General features: G+C 45.1%; 1 protein-coding gene across 5 annotated transcripts in view; it reads right to left on the bottom strand.

The window, feature by feature from the left end:
* SMARCD3 (SWI/SNF related, matrix associated, actin dependent regulator of chromatin, subfamily d, member 3) overlaps positions 1–25,866 on the bottom strand; it is a 79,837-nt gene that overhangs the window by 40,730 nt on the left and 13,241 nt on the right. Inside the window, exon 1 of one of the 5 annotated variants that reach the window (XM_030971252.1) lies at positions 9,735–9,882. The exons of the other annotated variants lie outside the window; for them this stretch is intronic. Coding sequence (XP_030827112.1) covers positions 9,735–9,812 — 78 coding nt within the window. The 5' untranslated portion in view covers positions 9,813–9,882. Of the gene's footprint in view, positions 1–9,734; positions 9,883–25,866 lie in introns of those variants that run through there. 5 annotated transcript variants of the gene reach the window in all.

Here is a 25,866-nt window from a genome sequence, read left to right on the forward strand (position 1 = left end):
CAAGAAAAACCAAGGAAGGGAAGAAGTTTGTTGGTAATGCTGCGTTATTCATGTTGACGAGGACGAAGCCAGCTTCAAGAACTGCAGCAGGACTTTATGAGACAGAATGAATGCTTAAAAGGAAGATTCAAATGTAGTTCAAGGCATATTGAACTGAACTACAAAAGGGGAAAAAACAATCCAAGAATCACAGACAAAGCAATGGGCCCTAAGCTGCTGTCCAGCAGAACCTTGTTTAAACAGACACTTCCAGAAAATATTGGTTCACTGGTTACTAGAGGTCAAAAAAAAAATCATAAAGAAAAGAAGTAAGAGTGGAAGGAACAGAGGATATCAGTGTGCCATGGCCATGGTGTGTCCACAAATGAAGGTCTGTGTGCAGCTCTGGCTCCTGCAGCTCAGTGATAGCAGAGCAGAGCTGAAACAAGGACAGTGAATGGCACAGAAATTCTTAGCATATGGAACTGCATCCAGGGAAGTAAAGGTAAATACATTGTGACTTTTCATCTGGAAAGAGGCAATCCAAGGTGATCTAAAGGGGCATTTGCCAGAGCTCTGCAGAATCACGTGTGGCCTGGGGAGGACAGTCAGGTATTGACTGTTCACTGCCCCTGCCAGAATAGCAAACCCTGGCCATCAGCAGCAGAGGGGTCAGGCTCACAGACCACTGGAGGGGTGAGTTTGTCACACTGTGGGTATCAGCCTGTGGAACCCTCTTCCAAAAGGGTGCTAACAACATGGAAGACATACTTGGCTCAATAGCTGCAGACTGCCAAAGTACTTGGGAGAAATACACTACTGGACTCCAAAATGAGATATGTGCACCCCTGAGGGTATGCAAGCCAGTCTGCTGGGGGTGGGAAGAAAATATTTAATGCACAGTCAACATATATCATTATTTTTATAAGTTTATATCATCTTTATCTCATAATTTCTATGATTTCTAAATATTTATATATGTATTATTATAAAACATAGTTCTAAAAATAATTTGGACCTGCATTTCCAAATTAACCATCCAAATCCACTATAGCTCCCAAAGGCCCAGCTCAGTGCCCTCCCTGATCACCACAAGTCTGAGATATTCCTCATGCTTGTATCTATAAAGGAAACTGGAGAAAGGAGAGGAATGGATGATCAGCAAAGAACCAATATGGGCTATAACTGGTACGGACAGAGAAGCAAGTCAGGAGGGAGGAGAGTCACCAGCACAGGATCCAAGCAGGTGAATTCAGCAAGTGTCCATGTAAGAAAGCAATGGCAGGTGTGAGAGAGCAGCAGGCAGCACACAGACCAAACTGCAGCTTTGTGCAAACCTCCAAATGCCTTCTGCCATGAGCCTGGAGCCCCAAGAACAGCTGGAAGAGAACAGCGCTCTCTGTTCCCATGTATGAGCCCCAACCCTCTGACCCAGGCAGAGTCAGCAGACAGAAATCGCCCAGAAAATGCTTCTCTCTTGAGCCTGCATTAAGATCTGTCATCTGTCAAGCCACACATTTTGGCCTCCTTCCAGCAAAGGGCAGAGCACCGGGCCAGCTGCTGCCTGTCAGTCAGCTGGGGACAGCTGACGGTCACTGAGAAGAGCCCGGATCCTGAGCACAGCCATCTCACGGAGACTGACTGGCTACATGGGTAAAACTGAAGGCCTACTTTGGTGCTGCTCTAAAGGACAACTTAGGGCTTGAAGAACAAGGTCAGCAAGCCAAATCTACTGTCAGTCTTGGTCTTATGTTTTTGAACTTTCTTCAGTTTCCTTTGTTAAGCACTAAAATAGAGAAACAGAGAAAGGACAAACACGAGAAAAGAGAGGCAGCTCTAGCAAAAGAACATTCGATCTCATCCCTTGACCACCTCATTCCTTTGCCTGTTCTCATGTTCCTACCTCCAAAATCACTCATAGATAAGGTATTACTCACTATGCAACTGGGCAATTGTCTTCCTGCTGCAAGCCCACCAGACTCCCAAGATACAGAAATGCTTTATCTATTTAAACTTTGATAAAAGAAGAACATACAAGCAGTATCTCACCATACCTAAAAGCTTATTTTGCTCTCAAACACATGTGCGATACAAGAGAGTGAGGAACAATACTTCAAATTTTTCACAATAGTGACATTTAAAAAGAAAAGTCTTCATACTAAAGAGTATTCCCATACCATTATGGCTTTTGAAAGAGATCTTGAAGGTGCATCTATCTACAGGTTAGGAACTGTCTCTCCCCCTCTACCTCAGCAGGATGGAATCTATCATAAACAAGAAGCATCCATAGGAAACCCTGCAGTGCAAAACAGCACTGATACATCCTCCTTCCTGGAAAATCATCTATCCGAGACCCCCATCCCTGACCCATCTCTGTTTGTACCCATAGTCCTATCTCCTTTTTACCTCCATTGATTCCATTTGCATGCATTATTCTGCACAAACACCTCACTGGACGGAGGGCAAAGCCACTGTTTGCCATAGGAAATGAGGAAGACCACAGCCTGTCCCCAGCTAAAAGGACCACTCTACAGCTCTGAGAAGGTGAAGCAGAAAACAGAGCAGCACAGCATCAAGGCAAAGACACAAGGACACACATTTCATGCAGATATCCTGGTCCCCAAGAGTTCTGCTGACTGCCTGTGCACAGCCCAGCATTGCTCTGGCTACAGCTGTTCAAAGCTGAGCATGCTGTCAGTACAGCAGAACACCACCCCTGACACCTGCCGCCACAGCCCTTCACTGCCGTCCACGGACCAGCTTCCTAAGCTGCTGTCTTCCTTGCCTGAACCTCCTGTCACATCACAGCTCTGCCTCTGTCCTCTTTGCCATCCTTAAGTGAACTTCTGTCTGACAGCAGTAACGAGACAACATCAGAGCAGTGTTTTTCTATGTTCTTCTACTGCGGAGTCTTTTCTCAGGGGATGTGCATCACAGCAGTCAAAACACAGAAGTAGAAAAAAGGAGTCCTGTCTGGACATACCAGTAAAAGGAAAATAACCTGGAGAACTGACAAGTGAAAGTAAAAGAAAGTGTCAAGAAAAGTAAAGAAAGAACACTCACAAGAGGCCTCAGAAAGACTGAACAGAGAGGCAAGAGTTGCTGCATTGCAGCTGAGTGCTAAGCTGCACCTACAGCAATCTCCTGTCCTGACAGACTCCATCCACCTCAGCGCCACACAGGCGGCTCTTACGGCTGGCTCATGGGGAACAGCCACCAGCTTCTTGTAAACAGAGACACTGACAGATTCTGAGAATAACCACCGCCACCAAGTATACAAACAGCGCATTTCTTAACTAAAAAAGAGCTTCCAAGAAAAATGGAGAGAGACTGTTTAAAAGGGCCTGAAGTGACAGAACAAGAGAGAAGGGCTTCATACTGACAGACAGTAGGTTTAGATTACAAGAAAATTCTTTACTTATGAGGGTCATGAGGCCCAGGTTGTGGCTGCCCCATCCCTGGAAGTGTTCAAAGCCAGGCTGGATGGAGCTTGGAGCAATCTGGTCTAGCAGAAGGTGTCCCTGCCCATGGCAGAGGGGTAGGACAAGATGATCTTTAAGGTCCCTTCTAATCCAAATCATTCTATGATTTCTATAGGGCATAAACATAAGCAAGAGGAGATATCTGATGCTGTCTGGAAGTAAGAATGAGTAACTAGAAGTACACGGAACCCTTAAATTTAGACTAGATTGATACTGTGTGATGGCAACAAGTTTCCAACTGCACAAATGGTTTCCAATTGGATGCGTTGTTTCAAAATGGGGTCTTAGAAGTGCAACAAATAAAACTGGTACAAGGCTTCTCTCCTCCTCAAAAATATAGATGTTGCTTCATGAGTTCCCCTTTTTAATGTCTATGAATCTTTTAAAGGCTTAGTAAGCTGAAACATCAGTGTTGCAGTTCTTGCTTCCTGCCATATTCACCTTCCTCCATTTCCCAAAAGCTCTCAGTCTGTAAGTCCAAGAGTTCCAGGTACCACACACTTTAATATAATCTTCACAACAATCCAGGAGTCTTTAACTAGGAAAACATTCCATTTACAGAACTGTGAATTGGAACACGAGATTAAGTTCAGTTCTATTTCATACATGTCTGTTCACAGTTCAGAATAATTGGCCACCAAGTTCAAGTGGTGCACTTGGATGCAACCAAAAGAAAAAACCCAAGAAAATCTTTGGAATTGAAACAAATAAACCTTACAGACCAGCCTTGAATTCCACCACCCACCTCATCATACCACTGCTGTGATCTAATGTATAGTAAGGATTTTGGGTGAAGAACTACCAGAATGCGCCTCTTGAAAAGCATGGCTTTGGGAGGGAGAGGAACAACAGATCTCTGCAGCACCATGACCAGCTTGTAGGGAGAAGAAGTTGGTCAAGAACTTGTTGTCTCTTCCCTTACAATAATCAAACAACAGTTGGCAGGATCAGATAATTCCTCATGCAAGATAAGCTGAAAAAATTTCTGACACAAAACACTGACTGCTATAAGCTTAGAAGGGTTCAGGAAGATAGCATTAGACTAAGAAACACAAATAAAATCCACAGAGGCACTACACAGAGGGTAGCTGTGGGTCAGAAAGCTCCCAAGCTCCAAATCAGAGTATTCGTATGAAGGATCACCAAGGTTTTGCCTTGTTCCTGCACTTCCATGCTGCCTTTCACTGCCCCCATTCTACGCAGGATACTGAACTAAACGATCATCTGACCATTTTCGTAGTCCTACAGTATTTTTTTTTAGAAAGAGAAGAGCAATTCAAACATCTCACAGATCCATTGTATCCATACACCTACATTATTTAACAAGCCCATATTGCAAAAAATCACATTGATCTCAATTAAAGCCTTGAGTAGCATTAATGATTTTATTTTCTTCATTATGCATCAACCTTTTTCTATTTGACAGTCTGAAATCCGTCCATGGCTAGAAAAGGACAAACCTTCAATCTCTACCAGCAGCTTGCTCACATAGTTGAACATTGTACAAGGTTTTCACTCTAGCTGTCCCCTGCAACTACCTTCCCAATCAAATTTCTTGCTGTAAGGTTTCTTGATTTCTCCAGGCTGCCCCAAATACCTCCTTGCTGGCCACAAAAGGGAACATGCACACAGCAAAGCAGTGCCTCCATTCTAGACCCCATTCCCTGAGGATGCCCTTGCAGAGAGAAGCACGCAGGGAGCTCTGTGGTAGAAAGTGGAACAAACTGTCCAAAACAAACAGTTCATGAGGCTCTTTTCTAGCCATTCCAGTGTTAGCTGGCTTATGCTCTGAGAAGACAGTACCTACACCCATGACAAAAGAAAAATTAGTAGGATATTTTTCATTAGCAAAGTTCTACTTTTTTCAAACTTGGCCATACTCTCTGCACCTCACTATTGCCAGTAGTGATCTCTACAACCCTGCGACTGAGTAGAAGGAAGAGTCACATTTATTCACTTAAAACTAAAACAGAAAACTAAACACAAAACTAAAAACACCATTCAATTTTGGGAAAATATCTTTAGTTTTTCCCATCCTAATAAAACCTCTTTAATTTTTATAATATACTGAAATATGAGTCCTTGAGGTCATGCAGTTTTTCCTCCTCTCAAAGAAGTACTACCAGTATCTCCATCATCTTTGATAAATGTTTACTTCTTTAACCAGTACCCAAGAGCCTCCAATGACAAGAGATTTTACAATTTACATAATCAGTCTCTATACTTAAGAGATTATAAATAAAACCAAAAATACCCCTATTCCCTCACTGATGAAGCCTTCAGAGGTGTCCCACTACTGCTGCCCTCTTGAGTTTCCAGTATTTCGGCTTTTTAGTCATACAGATTACAAAACCAGAAAAGCATTATTGTAAGTATATGCCACGGATTTACAATTGCTTCTGCATTATTCCCTGCCCCACCTTCCAATCAGGCTAACACTTTCTGTGATTTCTTATTAGTTAGACACTAGGCAGCTCACAGGACATCCAAGTCTTTCTCCTGAAGAGTGACATTTCATTTAAACCCACCCTGTATCAGGAGATGCAAAACTCATATATGAAATTCATTGTTTACCCTTTTTTCCTAATCACTGATAAATCTGTTATAGATCCTCCATAACCATCAGACCTGTTGTTTAGTCTGTTCTAACGCTGACGAGTTATTTATCATATATATTAAATATTTGTTTACATGCTGGCATGCTCTGACACTCTTCTTTCACTGCGGTAAATGCCATTTCATATGAGAGAGTTTATGTATTCACCATAAAATCCTAAGACCAAATTTGAGAAGTAGACAGCCAAACAAAAAGAGGACTGAGGATAAGGAAAGCAGTCACATCAGCGACACACAGGTTTGTATGAATTAGCAATCTCGGAGTGGAACTAATATTAAACTGTAGAGATTAGCAGGAACTATGAAATAACACCTATTAACAGAAAATAAATATGGATAAGGACTTATATTGCCACAGAGAGATTCCTAAGCATAGGAGAGAGGACAAAGACCAAGATCACTATGGGAAAAAGAAGGTGATTTGAACTGACAGCAAGTACATTGTAAATACAGCTATGACTCCAGAGTTAAGAAAGGCACATAGACCTTTATGGGGTATCTGGCAGATAAAAGGCAAGAAGATTGGCTTTGGAAGGAAGATAAAGTGGGAACAGGAAAAGGACATAGCAGCAGATGAAAAAGGTCAGAACAACGGGAGAAGAAAATGAACCTCTCAGCAGGTTCTTGTGTGCAGATGACACAGCCAAGGTCACCAGCACAAGGCACCAAGCAATGGCTCCTGCAATCCAGTCACAAGAGGACAGATGTCTGGACAAGAGTTTTCACAAGACCAGCACCACGGACCTTCTCAAGACTAAACAGGCAGATTACTTGTTTGAGTAAGAAAAAGACAAAAGAGAAAGAAACAAAGAAAAAAGCAGGGCAGGGAGACACAGGCAGGAACCATTTAAGGGATCCCACCAGCAATGAGGCCTATGGTAGGGACTAGAGGCTAGAGGAAACTGAGGAAAGTAATGACCTGCAGCAAGACTAGTAACTCGTTCAACAAAATGTAAGGCAACAGCTGGACAGCTAGAGAAATGTCAAAAAGACTGCCTGAAATGTACTACTGGAGAGCAGAAAATGCATTGATAAAAAGATAATAAACATAAATGTGGTGATTAAAGCCATATTTGTCCATACAAATGCTAGAAAAACAGAGGAACAACAAAAAAGGACTAAGTACAGCATGAAGCCTTTCGGGGGCAGGGGGGGGAATTCTTGCCACAAAAGTGATGTGCAAGACACTGATGAACCTGAGCAGGAGTAAAAGCATAGTAAAAATAAATAACTGAAAGAGATTTAACCTTTCTAAAAGCCCAACTGCTAACCAGAGGTGTAACAAACTATCAAGGTCTCAAGAATGAAGAGAGAATGAAGCATCCCACTTGAGAGTTTTAATCTAAAGATTTCACCTCTCAGGGGGATCCCTTCTGCCTGGGACAAATGAGGAAGAAGTCATCATCTAAGCTGGCAATATGGAAAAGCACAAAAGCAGGATCAGGTGCACAAGAGCAAAGGGCAAAGTGACCTTAGCCAAGGAACATATGTTTCCAGAAAGATCAAGTGAATCCAAGAGCTAAGTGCCCATAGGAAATACTGCAGAATTATCCTGTTAATTTAAGTGTCAACAAAGAAAAAAAGATTTCTCATATTCTACCTCTGTTTGCTTCTCCCCATTTTTTTAGAGGGGGAGAGAAAATAGTTTTCAAGAACCAAATTAAATAATGTTATCATAGAATAAAAAAGTTAGGCATTTGAAGAAGAAATTGGCCCCTGAAATTAGATCAGAATCTGACTCCAAGAAATTCCACTAAAGTCTGCTATGCAACTTGATTTTTCAATGAATTAATTCAGGTGTTGATACACTTTGGGTAGTAATAAAACAGAGAAGCCAGCACTAGGCAAACTCAAGGTAACGAGTGGCATGGCACATTCTCTTATTTGGCAGGATACAGGGCCTGGAGAGATAAAATGAAATTATAGCTTTTTTCATCTTTTTAAAGTAATGGAAGAGTGACTACCCCAACCCATGTTTTGATCAAAATGAACCTGAGATGAGGAAAAAACTAAAAGGAAAGAACAAACCAGGCACCAAACAGAACTAAAGGAAATAATAATGAAGGAAAGGAGAGGGTGATACAAGAGGTGTTCAGGCACCAGGACAACAGCCAAGAAGCTCCAACCTCAGCAACAAGAAGCAGGAAGATATATACAGATATTCCAGGCTAATGCATACATTCAAGTAAGATGCCACTAGCAACAAACTCCCAGGGTAGAAAAGGCAGACTTTCCTGGCATCCAAATAAGTAATGGAAATGAGTTCTGCTATATTCATTCCAGTATAAATTAAAAATTTCCCAGACTTAAGAGCCCTGCATGCTGCTTTCACACGAAGGCCAGCTAGATGTGGAATAAGCAAATTCCCATAACTATTTTTGCCACTCTTCTAGATACTAAAGGAAGAGCACTGGTGTGCAAATGCCAAGGGAAACTTTTCAAAAGGCAAAATCATCCCATCTGCCACCCTCCCAACTTGCTTCTGGTTCTGCTCAGATACAGCCATCACAATCCAGACCACCTTGACAAACCCACAACTGAACCACTGCTACCACCTGTACAGCTGCTCTCCATCTCCCCCAAGCAGCTGCCAATCTCGCCCAGCCCGCTCCTGTTCACTGGCACCACAGCACCTCTGCACAGCTCCCACCACTGCACAAGGCCACCTCAGAGCCCCTGGCCCTGCCAGACCCACCATATCCAGGATCTAAAGGACACACACAGGATCCTACACATCTGGAGTAAGCCTGAATCAAGGAGACAACTCGAGTCTGCCTTGAGCCCCACAGGTTTCTATGACCTCTGTGCAAGAGCCCCCACCTGATGTCTTCAAAAAGGTGTCACAGGACATGCCAGGATCCTCAAGAAAGAAGCACTCAGGAATATCAGCATCCAAATAACATTACATTCCTTTGGGCTCTTTAACAGCCTTATTTCTGTTCAATGTGTATCAATGCTAGAAATCCAAATGTTATAAATGGTGACTGCTCTCAGACACTAGAGTCATTTAAAGAACGTTTCCAATGGCAGCAAAACAGGGTAAGCATTTCCCCTTAAATGGAGATTGAAGACCTGATTCTTAAACAAAAGCTGGAACATTTTTAAAGACCTGAAGGATTGCTTTCATTAAGCATGGCACCCTGAAATTCTCTCACGGGTGAGTTTCCATAGACTGTTACAGACCTGCAGAGCTAATCTCTTCAAGCCCCTGAAAGTCACCTGTTAAGTAGCCAGAGGATACAAACGAGCCAAGACTGGAGACAAGAACCAGAGGCAGCACCCCAAGGCTTCATCAGGCTCTCATCAGAATTGTTTTTCAAAACACAAGTTTGATTACAGAACAAAGTGTCCTACAAGCCCATATGGGTTAGATCCAGTGCAGATTCTGCACCATGATCAGGCTGAAAAGCACGCTATTCACCATTCATGGAGAATCACAGCAAAAAGCACAGCACACATCCCCCAAACACAAGCCTGTATTAACAATGAATCAGTGCATAGGCTGGGGCTTCTACAGACCCCAGTGTTCTCCTGGTGAGGCAGCTACCAGCGCCCCAGGAGCACACTGCAGGAGCTGATCCAGCCCAGCACAGAACCTCCAGTTTCCACTCATCCCTCTATTCAGAGCCAGCCAGCTCACTAACTTTCCCGACTCACCACCCCATGGACCAGAAACTCAAAAAGTTTGCTTTTCGTAGCTTTGCGAGCCCCTCCTGTAACTTCATCTGTAGCCATCAGGGTCTGCTCAGCCTCTCTCACTCTCTCTCTTCCTCTTTCTTTCCCTTTTCTGCCTTTTTCTCCAACTCTCCCCTCTGAGTCCTGCTGGGCTCTCACACTTCTAATAGCACGGAGTGGGGAGGGGGCCCCTTCAGGGCCTTCCTGACGGCCCACTCGCGCTCAGCCTCAGCTGCTGCATTCCTCCACTGATAAGCCAGAAATAGTTTGTGCTGCCGGGCTCTGTCTGTTTACTCTGCAGGGACAGAAAATCCAGCTTTTTAAACCTCTCTGTCCAAACAGCAGAGATAAGCAGGAGGCAAATTGAAAAACACGTCTCAGTTTTCCCTGGTAGTGCTGCAGCCTCTCCTCCTCTGCATCAGGGATGGGAAATTCTGGGGCAAGGGGAAGGGGGAGGGGGCAACTTCAGCAGTGACATAGAGCTCAGCACCTCGCAGAGATGTTTTCCCATTAGAAAATGCAGCAGGCGAGCAGTGGTTTTCCCTTGCTCCCACTGCTCCTCCTGCGCTGCATTTCCAGGCCCTTTCCCCAGGGACCTGGCAGGCAGCACACAGAAACATTCGCTGGCAGCATTTCCAGCATGAGAGACGAGAGCTAACCCCTCTGGACAAGAGAGAAGCAGCAGGAGGCCGGAGCTGGGAACAGGGAGGGACAACATGTGGAAGCAAGGGGAAAGCACGCGTGTGAGATCAGCAGAAGAAGGGGGTGGGGGGCAGCATGGCGGCGCAGCTCCCACGGCTTGTTTCCAACCCCCACTCCCGCCACCTCTCCCCAGTGACCGCGCTCGGGATGCTCTGCTACACTGGGATGGATCCTCCAGAGACCCCAGGCTGACTGACAGACGCAGACAAATTATTAACACCGCAGCTGCTGTAAGACATCAGCAGTTCACTGCTTGTCACACAAAGCCCTGCACGACAGCGTGTGACATCCCAGGACACTGCTGGGAAGGTGAAGGCCAAGGGGGAAGGGAGCAGAGAGCAGCAGCCCAGCCCCTGGCGGCGCTGGCAGCGCGGCAGCCATTCCACGAGCAGAGTGCGGCTGCTCCATGATGGCCGAGCCCGCAGCGAGGGCCCGGGGCACCGATCTGCTTCCCGCAGCTCACCAGGGCCCATCTTCCCTGCTCTCCCTTAACACAGCAATAGGCGAGATGTTGCCAGGTTACAAGAGGGGTTTATTCTATTCCTCTGCTTGAAATTCTTGTCTAGGGGCTGTGAATTTTCTGGCAAGACTGCAAAAACAGGATCAGAACAGAAACAAAATTATTCTGCCCTCATCCAATGATAAAAACAAGCACAGAAAAGACACTGCAGTGAAGGGCAAGCCATGAAGGTCACATGGCCTTCTGAACATGGGGGTGAGGACAGCGACCTCCACAGATTTTTAGGGTCACCCCAATCTAAGTGTTGTGTGTGGCAACAGCCCGAGGAATCACAGAAACTTAGGGAGGGTGAGTGTGGTTATCAGCTCCCCCTCTCAGCCCCTCAGAAGTAATATGCCAAACATATCAACATAGCCTTGCCATGTTTTGTGCTGGAAAAATTCCTTAAGTTCTAGCTGAACTAAAGGCACATATAATCTGGAACCAACTGCTGCATGTCTGGTAGACGTGGTCATGTCAGGTTAACTTGCTCTGGAGGGCTTTTTCCAACCTAAACGACTCTAAATTCTGCATGCCAGTGTGACTGGCAAGGCAGCATGCAGCTGGTATCTGCCATGTTTTTAGACCCCAGATTCACATAGGAATGCTGGCTCCCATCATGGGAGCCCCTTCCCTGCTGGCGGCAGACACCGTGCATTTCCCTCACAGTCTGCACTAGCTGTGGATGCCGCACGGGCCGGCGGTCTCAGCGGTCCCGGCCGTGGGGGCACCGGCTCCGGCCCGTGCGGCTGTTTTCCCCCGGCGGGGAGCCGTGCGAGCCCCCACCGCGTGAAACGACACCAGGGCCGGGCCGCAGGGCTCCTCCGGCAGCCCCCGTTACGGGCCCGGCGCGGGCAGGGGCGGCGGCGGCTCCGGCCTGCGGCGCGGCGCGCAGTCCCCCCTGGCGTCCCCCCGCGCTCCGTCGCCAGCACCATCGGCACCGAATGGCAACGGCGCGCCCGGCACGGGCAGGGCGTGCGCCTGCCACGGTCCCGGCCCCGCCGCGGGCGGGCGAGGACCGGCCCGGGCCAATCCGCCTGCCCGGGGCCGGGCCGGGCCGGGCGGGCAGAACCGCGGCGGGCGCAGCGCGGCCCGGGACGCGGCGCGCGCATGCCCGGCGCGGCCCCGTGAAGGTCAGCGCGGGCCGGCGGGGACGCGCGGGCGGGGGGCGCTTTAACCCCTCCCGCGCCGCGCCCGCACCGGCACCGCCCGCGGCCCGGAGCGGCACCCGGCTGTTCTCGGGCCGGGCCGCAGCCCCCAGCCCCGGCCCTTTGTCCCCCGGCCGGAGCATGCGCTCGGCTGCGCATTTCAGGGTTCTCCTAATTTTCCCCTTAGCTCCAGATACGGCATGGAGCCGCAGCCGCCCCGATCTCCATCAATAGCCGCCGAGTCCCTTCTGGAGCAGGAGGACATTTACCATGAAGTGCTAGTAATTTAAGCTGAAAACCATACCATATATGTTGTAATCTATCTGGATGTTCTTAACAGACATCCAAAACCAGGTTTCCTTGAACATCAAATTCCAAGGCCAGCCACTTGAAAATTAAGGAATGGCAGCCTCGCTTCAGCCGTCAACTGAGTAAATGTGAAAAAAAAAAAAGTTTAAAAATCCTGTAATAATAAAAACTCAGCTCTTAGCATGACAGTAGTTCTCCAAGCACTTTAGAAAAATCAGTACATGCAGCTCATGTTTTGCATATGGAAAATACGGTACAAATGGATGGAAGTGACTTGCCCAACATTACCTAGCTGAGAATGAAACCCATTTCCTGTGATTCTTCAACCCTTCACAATAGTGTCCAGGAAAACTACTGTGTGAAGCATTTGCACAAAAGGGTGAAGGTTACCATGCAAGAATGTAATTTCCCATATTAAGAGAAACAGCATATCATTTTATTTTAAATTGTTTAGTTGTCTATTTTTCCAACTTTTTTTCCCCCATAAAAGTGTAGAAAATAGTTGTCTATGTTCTTTTTAAAAGTGACTGATTTAACCCAAGTGATCCCCAAGTGCTGCAGGTACCCTGGCAGCTCCCAGCCAACTCTGACCTGGAAGCTCTCTGTGCCACGGGGCTCTGGGCAAGGCTTGTGTTCCTCCACTCATTCCTGAAGGCTGAGCACATGCTGCGGCCTCATTCATACTCACTTTCAGCTTGCTTTATGTCCCATTCCCAGACCACTTCATTTCAGAGAAAGGCTGATCTCCTTCTCTGGTACTTCCCGGGCACTGGGAGCCCACTCGGTGTGTGTGTTTTGGTTTAACTTCTGCTATTCAGGGCTTTTCAGGCTGTTAAACTAAGATGGCCCGATTAGAAAAGAGATGAACCAAGTTGTTCAGGGAGACGTGTTTGCTGCTACTTGCCATTTTTTGGTCTGTAGGTAATTATAGAAGTAAAGAAGGTGCTGATTGCCTTAAGCAGGTGTGGTTTCCCTCACCCAAGTTTCAGCATCGCTCTTTTCAATGAAACTTTGAATATTTGCAATAGTTTTGGAATTGATGCAATTAGGCATAGAAGACATGCTGGAACCAAAAAATATCCCAAGACAGAGGTCTGTTAATCTAAAGAAATGTCCACTTGTTCCTGAGTTCAGAATTATTCAATAGTCTCATTAACAATACAGATAATGTACTTAGAGAACAAGCTTATTCAATTTCCTAGCAACATACAGTTCAGAGAAGTTACAAGTTTGCTACAAGAGATTATCAAAATTAAAGTCCTGAGGACCTGGAGATACATCCTGTTTTTTCAAGCAGGGTTCCACATGAGGATATAAATCAGCATCTAAACAGGAGATGGAGAACTGGCTGAAGAGATTTTTTTTTTCAGAAAAAAACATCTGGGGATATGATAGATTGTGAGCTGAATGTGAGTTAACAGTACTACACGGTCACAAAATAAACAGATAAACCCCAGGAGATCAGGAGACTGCAGGAATGCTGCCCCACTGCTCTCATCCCCTTGGTGGCAGCACAGGCATTGACAACGGTACTCTAGATTCTTCATTTTTCCTCATTCCGTCTCTCCTCCTTCTCCTCATCCCCTGAGCTCTCCAGGCCACAAGCTGTTCCAGCTCAACAGTTCCTTAAGGTTGAAGAATTAAATGTTGCCAGAATTGCTGAGGAACTCCTCCAAAGCAATTCTGTCGTGGTATGAATTGCCAGTGTCTCATCCAGACCAACCTTTGCTGTCAGGGGCTCTGTGCATCAGAGGAAACGTGGGAGAAACCAGAAAACCAAGAAGGTTAAGGAAGGTCAGTAAGTGTGACAGGAACTGTAAGATCCAAGTAAGATAAAGAGAAAACAACAGTCGTCAGGTGTCCAAAAAGCTGCTGCAAATACAGGGAAGAGCTGCTCCCCATACACAGAGTACAGGAATTAACAGCTTGAATTTCTCCCAGGAAGATTATGTTAGATATTAAGGAGAAGTACAGCAGTGACAGCAGAGATGTTCTGAGAGAGTTTGTCCAGCAAGGATGGGACTCCTCATCACCAAAGGTCTTTCAAGAACAGGTTAGCCAAGCATCTATGCAGAGTGATGTAGGTGGTGTGGATTGTGACTTGGTGTGGATTCTGACTGCAGACAGGACACAGCACCAGCTGATTTCCAGCGATTCCTTTTGCCTTATTTCCATACAGAAACTGAAATTTTGTAACACAGAGGTTCCTTTCTCTGTTAGGCCTTCCCAGTACTTGTTTCTAAAATCTGTCAGGGAGGGAGGGAGGAAGGAAATAAGACAAAGACAAGTGTTTGTCTCTGTCTCTGAAGGTTCCAAACATCATTGTGAAGAGGTAGAGAGAGAAACTTATTTCATGATTATTTTAAAAGTAATCAAAGGCAACAGCAGGGATGCTAAAAGACAGAGAAATATACCAAATATATATGTAATATTATAGGATACAAAATAATGAGTCATCAGAATTATCATCAACCACACTAATATTTTAGTCAATTCTGTTTAACCTCATGGTAAGCTGTCTAGTTCTACCATGCCTTTACCTCCACTTGTCCATCATCACCATCCTTACCATCCCTCTTTGCACTGTGTGCAGCAACAGCTGTGCACAAACAGCTTCAAACATCTGAGCAAAGAACTAGAGCACTGCAAGCAGCAGCCACAATCCTCATCCTCTAACCCAGGGCCAGGCAGAGCTGCAAAGTGTGAGGGGTCAGTAGTAAGACTTTGGTCCTGAAAGGTGAACAGTTGGGAATACAGATTTGAATTTTTCAGAAGTGAATGAAATAGAGGAATTCTTGGTGGGTAATCCTGAGGGAGCAGAGAAAAAGACCTGTCAACAACTACCCTCAAACCAACGGCCCCCAGTCCAGAAAGAGTATCTTCATGATTCTTGGTGGTGAGAATGATGGCACAGGGGTGCATTTGGTAAGACCATCTAGAATATTCACCTGCTATCACTCACTGACAGAACAGAGCTGAGGGAACCACTGGTTCTTCCCAATGAGAGTGGTGAGGCCCTGGCACAGGTTGTCCAGAGAAGCTGTGCCTGCCCCATCCCTAAAAGTATTGCAGGCCAGGTTGGACAGGGCTCAGAGCAACTGGGTTTACTGGTCGGGCTGGAGAGTCCCTTCCCACTCAAACCGTTCTACAATTCTCTGATTCTATGTATAATCAACAGCAACCATGTCACATCTAACCCTTTCAGATATAAGTTTATTGCACAACACTTTAAATCTTGGTATTCCTTCAGGATAGCTGCTAAAAATCCACGTTCTGGGGTTTTGTGACTATTTTCATTTACTCTTATCAACATTGTCCTTAATGGTCCTTTGTGTCTAATGTTTATGCTTTGAAGCATTTCTACATACCTGTCACATCCACATTCACTCTTCCTTTCATCAGATTAAACAAGTAAAACTGTTATTTGCCTTCATAAAATTCTGTACCCATTTCTCATCATTCCATCTTTCCTGTCTGTTGTCTTATATATCAAAAGTTCTATTACCATTAGAGTGCAAGGATTCCATATCACCAAAGTTTCATACCTCCTCGATGTTTCTTGTAGGCAGCTCCTCTAAGCACTGACTGTTCCTAGTCCTTACAGTAGTCAGCTAATTCCAGCTCCCACCAATCCACTCTTTTATAACACTGTTCTTATTTGCTACAGGTGTGGCTTGTTATCATCCGGCCTGCTCCTAATCTTTAGTAATTGGTTCAGCTGCAACTCTTTTAGGGGATAAGATTACATTCTACACCACCTTCATTTACCCATACTGTGTCCCCCTACACCTGTCAGTCCCAGTTAACCTGGCTAGAACAAGGGCAGACAGAACTGTACCTCCAGTGTCCAGGCCACATGCTCGTGTGCCATCAAGACTTTTCTCACAAGCAGAAACCTATCAAACCTAGCCAGGCTCATAGCTGCCCTCCACAACATCCTGACAGTGACAGCTCCAGGTTCTCTCCATGTTCTCTGAAGTACCAGGCTGTTTCTCCTTCTTAAGCACTGCCATTAGATCACTTCTGGCATGCAGTGCCTACTCCTGTGACAAGGCCCCAAGTGCATGGCTGTGCACTGTATTGTCACCAGATACCAGCTGGTTCTGTTTGTGTAGCTCACAGTCAAGCAGTTCTTCCCACATAACCTGTTCTCTTCTGCTTCAACAATACCCATTTGCATCGCAGCAAATTTCATTATTACATTGCCTATTTTTGTGCCATGGGCATTAGTGAAAATATTAAATGGCACCCTAGAGAAATCCTGAAGAAACTGCAATGTCTTTTGTGTCTTCTTTACTGAGCTCCTTCCCTACTCTGCAGTTCTGCTTTTACCTGTCTTCTGAGTCCCAGCCAAATGTTCAGATCACACTGTATCGAAGGCTTCACTCAAGTCTGGACAAGAAAGACACTGACTCCTTTGTGAGGAATCAATCTACTTATCTGAGAAAGAACAGGTTAGTAAACTTAGGCTGCTTTTTCATACCACACATACCCTTCTCATGCTCAGTTATTTTGTCTTTCAAAAATAATTCTTGAGCCTTGCATGGACTTAGAGGATGAACGTAATGCATCTGCCTAGAGTACTCTTGCCGTTCTTCATTGTCAGAAAACCTACAGGATTTCCTATTTGTTTGTCAGGAGTCCATTACAGTTCATTTTGATTAATACTAGCAATGCTAAGAATTATGCCCTATTCTCACTGAAAGTCATTTGAAAAGTGTCTGTAGTTTAAGCAAATCAATAGTAAGTAAATATGGACTGAAGGATGTATTCATAGGCAAAGCTGATTAAGAATTGAGCACTAGGAGGCTGGAGAAAGGACAGAACCAAAGAAGGAAAACAGAGCAGTCTTGGCATGGACTGTCTCATAAATCCAGGTCCCACTTCAGCTGAACTGGAAGGACAATTAACAGGGGAATACAATCATGTTGGCCTTAGAACATGATGGAACTGAGAGCAAGCAATAGTGGTGATCATTACAAAAACTGCATTGCCAGACAAGGCAAAATGTCTTTTAAAATTATTTTGTTTGGCAGAATAATTACAACAGCTACAGATTACTCCAAAAAGTCAAAGTTAATCCCAAACAGTACATAATTACAGCAAACAATGGCTTTGGAAAAAAAAACAACGGCAGCTAGAGAGAAATGGCAAATGTGACTTAGAGGCAATGTAGTAAAACATTATATGCCTGAAATTCTTAATAGGAACATAATTAGTATGTAATTTGTATGTAACATTACTGAAAAGTTACAAACAAGTAATAAAAACAAGTGGAAGGAAAATGACTACTATGGACTCCAAAGTGGGTTTTACATACAGATTTTTTTACTTCCTTCAAAGATCTAAAAGAGAGAAGGAAAATATTTGTAGATTAAATCCTCACACAAGAAGATTTTGGAAAAGTTTCACAGCCAATCAGGAGAAAGGATAAAAAACTCAACTCGGCCTGAAATGTTAGACAGGACATTTAAGTTGGAAAAGATCAAGCTGCTGGAAGATAAATCCTGAGGTGGAAGAACTGTGCTGTGTGTGTAGGGCAGGTAGGATGGTTTGCTAATCCTTTCAGTGCCAACTCACCCAGTACATAAATCCATGTATGAAATCACAGGACTCTGAGCACAGCAGCTCGTGGCACAGGGACACGATTACAGCCCTCGGGCTCCAGCTGGACAATGGGCTTTTGGCCAAGGCTCATCTGAGCAGCTGAGCATTGCAGGAGTGGAAACGGCCTGGCTGCAGCACAGCACAGTGGTTTGTGTGCTCCTCTCCCTCAGCAGAGCACAGGCACAGCAGGCTGGCAGCTCCCAGCTCCAAGCTGCCTTTGCCAGGGTCACCTGGCACATGGCGCGCACCGCAGTGATCCCGGGACAAAGCACCTCTGAGCCACCAGGCACACAAGTGCTGCCACAAGTTACTTGTTAAATCATCTTTAAAACGTGCAGAAGAAGCTAAGTTGAATCATTCTGGCATTCAGTGCTTTTCGAAACAGAGTGTACTTTGGAGAACTTCCAGGAGAGGGATGTGTTTGTGCAGGGCCATGAACTGTCAGAGGGAGAAGAGCTGAGTGTTGTACTTTGTGTCACATTCTCTGTCACACGCCACAACCCTTCCCATTCTTGGGCTCACTAGTTTCTGGTGCCTGAGAGTATCAGGAGGTTCAGCTTAGAACAATGTTGTCTCTGACCTTGACAGTGTGCAGATGAAGCCAGCAGATGGAAATAGAAGGAGCAGTGGAATAGAGAACACCAGCCATCCCGACAGGCGTGCCAGCTGTCTGGTTACCCTTGTTTGGAACAGCCACCAAATTCCTACCCTCTGCACCCATCCTCAACACCTGCTTTCAGATCAATTTATACTCTGCCTGCAACTTGAAACCATAGAAATAACACACTTGTGGGAGATTTCTTCTACCTTATTGTCTCTTGGGAAGTAACTATGCTTCCTTCTTCCAAGAGATTCCCTAGTGTTCTGATACATATATCAGAATACACAGCCCAGCTGGTATATATACATATGATACAGCAACACCAAATGCTAACTGTAAGTATTACGCCAAATAATAATACATAAATATCTGCTAAGGTTATAGAGAGAAAGGCTTTCTAAATTGTTATTGTAAGTCTGAGATACCATGAAAATTGAAACAGTATTTCTTTAAATCCTTTTAGTTCAGATCTTGGACATTAATCTCCAGTAGGGCATTCACCTAATCTAAACAAGAATGAAACAAACCAAAAAAATTAGTGAAAAGTTTATGTAATGGAAAGTTAATCACTAATATTCCAATAATAAGAAATACAGGGAGCTAAGAAATATTCCAACACAAAAAAGCTTGTCATATTTCTGTTCTTCAGAAAAGGTTCTTCTGTCTATCACATAACTTACTCCTTTTCTGCTGCATTTGATCTTTAGCAACTCAGCTGATTTTATCTGAACAGTTACTCATTTTTTCTTCTGTTTCTCTACCTCCTTCTATTCGAGTCAATCCTTCCTCTCCCCAGTTCAAGCTCCTGCTGTTGCACATCACAAAACTGCAATTCTGTCTCTTCTGAACTTGGCAAATACTTTTTTTTTTCACTCTGATTAAATCCTCTTGGAATGCCACAGGCAAAAATTTGCTCTGAAATTGTCTATATGCAGTACAGATAGTGCATATAGATAAGGACCCAATTCTGGATCCCTCTGCATCCCATCAGCCTTATGCATTTTCTGATTTTACCCTGCCCTGCATCCACTTTGCCATGCAACCCCAGAATGCCTTTTCTCCTCCACAGTGCTGCAAGGAATCAACAGCTCCTTGTAAGAAATTATTTAATCAAAATCAGTTCCAGACTTGCATCTCTCTCCTGTTATGGCCTTATTGTAAGGCTTATGATCTTCCCTTACACTTCAGCTCCATTTGTCTATCAAAAGAAAAAAAACCTCTTGGCTGCCTGCAGAAACAAAAGGTCTCTGACATTTCAAACCAGACAAAGCCCTGAAGAACACCCCCAGAAAATTACTGTTCTGTCTGGCAGCTGGTGAAGAATGGACCACATATAACTCCAATAATTAATACTTCAGTTCCTGATCCTGTTGCAGTCTCCGTGTAGCAAAGCATCTGAGAGAGCAGGAACATGTGAAATGCTTTTTCTGCCATTTGCCTGTGGCTGGAGGGCAGAGGGTCCTCAGTCCCTATCTTCAGACTGATGAAGCTGTGACACATTCTCCTGATTCCTGCAGCAACGGTGGCATATCTGCTCCCAGGCTGACAGCCTCCTCTCCCTCCTCCAGAAAGCTTCTGAACACCCACGCTGTTAGACATGCTCTCTCTGGTCCCTTTTCACCCTGAACATGCACTGAATTCCAGGGTAACTGACATCCCACAGGACAGGAGTGCTGTGATGGCTGCAGCCTTTAGGACTTCAGGAAGGGCAGGCTGGGGGCTGAGGAGGAGGAGCTGCCCTTCAGCCCTTCAGCCCTTCAGGGTGTGGCTGGAGCACACAGAGCTCCATCTGGGGATGGACAGAGCATGAGGGGAGAGCCTGCAGACCAGAGTTAGGATCAGAGTTATCAGGTGGACCAGCACACAGAGCCATGGTAGGTGTCTGCTGCAGACCACCTGCTGAGGGAGAAATAGTGAGACCACAACAGCAGGAAAAATACCCATGTCCACAGTGTCTGGTCTTCATGGAAGACTTCAACCACCCCAGTATCTGCTGAGGGCATAACAGAGCATGGCACAATCAATCCATGAGGCTTCTGGGTCACACTGACCATAAACTCCTAAAATGGGCAACTGAGGAGCAGACACAGAGAGGTGTTCTGCTGGACATGGAAGAGCTGGTCAGGAATGTGAAGGTCAGAGCAGCCTTGGCTAGACCATGAGATGACATTTCAGGAACATGAGAGGATGGACCAGGGTAGAAAACAATCAACCAATTGGAAAGAAGAGAGTTCCAGGAGATCTGGTTGATTTTCAAAGATCACCTCCTCCAAATTCAAGACCGGTTCATCCCACAGGCAGGAAATGAATCAAAAGCAGCAGGAAGCCTGCATGCATGGACAAGGAGCTCCAGACTGAGCTGAAGCATTGCAAGAGGCAGAAGCAGGGAGGGGTGACCCAGAAGGAATACAGAGACAGTGTCCAAGCACGCAGGGATGTCATCAGGATAACAAAAGCCTACCTGGAGTTGAATTTAGGGAGGAACATGAAGGGAGGACAGAAAGGTTTCTACAAATATCTCAGCAGTAAAAGACAGATATGTGAGAATGTAGGCTTACTGGGGAGGGGATTTGCTGAGAATGAACACAGAATAAGTTGAAGTACTGAATGCTTTCTTTGCATCTTTCTTTATTGGCAAGATTGGCTGTCAGGAATTCCAGGCTCCTAACACCAGTCTGGAGCAAGGAAGACTTGATGTCAATGAAGGAAGACAAGATTTGGGAATGTTTGAACCAGATGGACATACACAACAGGTGAACAGGTTTTTACTTATAAAAGATTGCCCAAAGAGCAAGTTCACTCCATCACTGTAGATATTCAGAAGATCACTGAACTTGGTAGTCAGCAAATTGCTCAAGCTGACCCAGGTCTGAGATGGGAGGTTGGAACACACAATCTCAAGAGGCCTTTTTAAACTTCAACCATTCTGTGATTTTATGATTCTACTCAGGAAAGACTTAAGCATGACAAGTAACTCAATCAACTTGCCCAATCAACGTGGTGAATTTGTATGAGGAACCACAGCCTGGAGACTGGAGCTGAAACCAGGCAAGGACAAAACACCTGGAGTGCCTTTACCTGCAAGCATACATGCTAGTCCAGCAGCAGCAATTGGAAGTGGTTTTTGCCTTAAAAGGTGCATATTAGGGAGCAAAACAGTATGCTAATGAAGGTAAGTAATGCATTTCTGTTTTGCTATCATTTAATGCAGGACTAGAAAGAAGCTACTGGAATGCAAAGCAGGCTGTTGATGAAAAAAACTAAACACTGCTTAGTAATACCTACACACAACACACAGAAATGCATTCAAAATGCTGCTTCTAAAATCATTTTCTCAGTTGATCACTTTGAAATTATCACTGTTCCATTAGTGCTTCTGCATCCCATGCCTCATATTTAAAAAAGATGAAAACATCAAACCATGCTTCAATCCTACTTCTGGTGCCAAATATGAGTTGGGTCCCTTAGAAAAGAATCACAATGTGTTTAGAAGAAGTGGTGCCTATTATACGTAATTTGCTTACTTTATTAGCAGTTCTTATGTGGTGGATCTAGTGCAGATAGGCCTGTCAGTGTCTCTGCACAAGTCTCCTTTTAGACACCAGAAAGGGCTGCTGAGATGCAGACTTTTGCATGTACGTTGTTTCCTGTTTATTCATATCTGTCTGTCCACGGCTTTGAAAGAATCAACATCAAACACTCTCTGATGCTTCTCTGGGTAGCAAAAATCCTACTTTCCTTATGGGGAGCTGCAAAGAACTCTTTAATGCTGGCAATTAGCAAGGAACTCCCCAGATGAAACAACACAGCGCAATTAATCAGTTTTACACAGGGAGCAGGAACGCTTCCAGTCCACCCCTCCTGGTCAGCTGCAGGATCAGAGCACCTGAATGTGCCCACAGCCTCTGCTCCAGGGAGGAGCAACCCGAGCCGGGAGCCTGCGCTGAGGAGCTCTGCACAGCCCTCCTCGAGCACCCCTCCGGTCCGTTGCCATGGGAACAGATAGATGCCTTCCTGTTGCCAAGGAGACAGCCACTGCTCTTGGAGACTGTGCCCAAAGCATTCCAGCATCTTTAAGATCATAGAGTTTTACACAGTCTTAATCACCAGCCCCAGTTAAGCACATCAATCATTCTTCCATTCCTGTTTTCAGAATATGTTTTAAGCGTTTCACTATAATATGTCAGATTATCCCTAATATCTGGTTTTGATATCAACACTTAAAATGACATTGTCAACCTACACACCTCTGCATGCCTGTCTTTTCTCCTGCTGTCCTGCTGCTCTTTCAATTCCCTCTCACTGATCTAATGTGCAATAAAACGGATTCCTTCCTCTCCATAGGCTTCTTGGGGTCTAGAACTGCACTTCCAGAAAACCTGGCTGGCAAAAGGCGGCGTCCATCTCTGCTCTATCTTTGCCGCCAGTTTTAGCCAGAACACGTCTGTAAAATCAGCCGGCTCTGTGCACCGGGGGCCCCCGGCAGCAGCAGCGGCAGCGCACGGCGGAGGCTGCCAGCCGGGCCGGGAGCAGCTCCCGCAGCAGGCGCAGCTCGGACACGGTCCTGGCAGATCCGCACTGCCCCGCTGCGGCCGCCTTGGCCAGGTCACCGGGGGGAGCTCCTGCAGCACGGGACCCGTGTGGATGGAGGTGGGATCTGCATTGCAGCCATGCAGGAGGAGCAAGGCAGTTCCCTGGGCTGCAGGATGCACTGCTGGTGCCACCCAATCGCGTTTCACATTCTCTCTCCTCCCTCACCCAAGCCTTTTCCCCATCCTTCTGAAAAGACTGCACTGATACTTAAGATTTGCAATTTGAGGAGGAGTGTCGACTGAAACAACCTTGGGGCGTCCTGGTTTACCTTCAACTGAAAAAACACCCCAACACCCAAAATACTTTGTGCTAGTTCAAAGCCTGTTGCTTCATAATTTCATCACATGCCTGTATCTTCTATAAATTCTAAGTCCATTTGTGCTTTACCTTTCCTCAGTTGTGGCTGATAATCTCTGTAACTCGTACCTTCATATATCACTTCTCTAAAGAATTCTCACAAGCCTCCTCTGATGGAAATCTCTCCACCTCTCACTATCCTAATCACTTTTTCTAGGATTCCTCTTGTTCTACTAGTCACTGCATCTTAAGGGATACGAAACTCCATTCTCTCTTCACAACACAGGAGAGCCACAGATTTATACAATATTACAACAGTAACTTCAGCTTTGTTAAGTCATTTCCTGTAATATCTAACATCAAAGTTTCCATTTTAATTGCTACTGTTAAACTCGGGTTTACAGAGAACTCTCTATAAAGATGCCAAGATTTCTTTCCTGGGCTGAAAGAGATCATTTTAGCAATGATGTGGCTACACTAGCAGGTTTATTTTCTTTATGCACTTTACATATAAATTTATTCTGCCATATTATCATCCAGTTTTGGAACACTCTTCCCCAATCCTAAGAGACAGATTTAGGTTCTGCTGCACCAAATAATGTTGCATTATCATCTAATTTTGTTGCTTCACTACTTAGACCTTTGGAAATCATTCGTCATACACTGAGCACCAATGGGAAACCAAAAAAGCACAGAAACACAACATTTATTCATCCTTCTACAGCCACCACCATCAGCAACTCCTGGTGTCCCAGGGATTGCTCTAATCCAGCTTAGATCTCTTGAAAGCCATGCCTGCAGTTTCCTAAAGGCTCATCAGTCAGTGGAAGTCTGCTCTTGGGCTTTGTCACCATTATCCCTTGACTAACAGCCTAACAGGGTCTCTCTTTTTCTTTAGCACTTTCCCCATTTACTCATTATCCCCTTTGCATGGAGAACCTCCTTGACTGCCTGACCTCAAAGAGGAAGAGGTGTACTCTGACCTTGCATGTACCCTTACATTCCTGGCCAAATTTAGCAGGAAGTGCAAACGGCTGCCTCTGGGGAAGGACAGCCCCAGGCACCAAGGGCAGTTTGTCAGACAAAGACCCCGAGTGGAACCCTCCTGGCACCTGGGCTGCACTGGCCACAGTGGCAGGAGGGGATCCTGCCCCTCACTGCAGCATGGGGAGGCCACAGCTGAGTGCTGTGCCCAGCAAGAGAGACATGGACACACTGGGGAGTGCACAGAAGAGCCATGAACCTGACAAAAGGACTGGAGCATCTCTGCTGTGAGGAAGGGCCAGGAGTGCTGGTACTGCTCAGTCTGGAGAGGGCTAATTAATGTCTATAAATTCCTGATGGGACCATGCAAAGGGGATGGGTCCAGGCTCTTTTCAGTGGTGCCCAGTGATGCCACGAGCACAAACTGAAACACAAGAGGCTCCCTTGGCACACCAACAAATAGTGTTTTACAGTGAGGGTGACAGGTTGCCTGGACAGGTTGTAGAGTCCCCCAGCTTGGCGATATTGAAAGGCTGTCTGGACATGGTCCTGGGCAACCAGTTCTGCTTGATGACCTCCAGAGAGCCCTTCCAACCTCAACCATTGTATGAGTCACTGCTTTTTCTTACTGCTTACAAGGAGTTTTCTTTATTGACTATCTATTTCACTTGATAGCTTTTATATTCTTTGGAAACCTGGCTGAGAGCCATTTTCAAAACACTGAAATGCAATATGCTGACAAACCCACTTTTATTTACATGACCTAGAAAAGAATTCTAATCCTAATAAAACAGGGACACAATGGAGAACAGAATAAGAACAAAACAGACCCATGGGGCACATGTGTTTGTCTCTACAAAAGACATGGTGACTCCTTACGTGCAGTGGCACACTTACACATCAAGTCTTCAAACAAAAAACAAGACTCCGCTAATTATGACTTTGTGTGCAATTGACATTGTTAAAGATATTAACAGATGAGGATGGCTGCAGCACTTCACAGAAGCATTCACTCAGAAAATAAAATTTGACAGAGTTATGAAGAGCTTGACAGAAGACATTACAGAGCACAGTATCAGTCAGTACTGGTTTTTTATCACACTGCAGCCCGTGCTGGTCACATCTCTAAAAGCATACAGCAGAATTATAACCATACAGATATAGAAAGACTACACACAAAGTAATCCTCTTATGGAGAGGAGCTGAGGCAGAGTGCCTGTTTATATTGCAGAGGAGGGGGAAAATATAAAGAATAAAAATTGTCACTGTGATGAAAGAAGCACATTATCTTGTAACAAAAGAACTTGAGGATCACCAACAAAAATGGAGGACTAAGTTCAAAATTAATTAAATGTTTTTCATGTAAGATAGGCA

The sequence above is a fragment of the Camarhynchus parvulus genome, chromosome 2 (assembly GCF_901933205.1).
Source record: "Camarhynchus parvulus chromosome 2, STF_HiC, whole genome shotgun sequence".
Taxonomy (NCBI): Eukaryota; Metazoa; Chordata; class Aves; order Passeriformes; family Thraupidae; genus Camarhynchus; species Camarhynchus parvulus.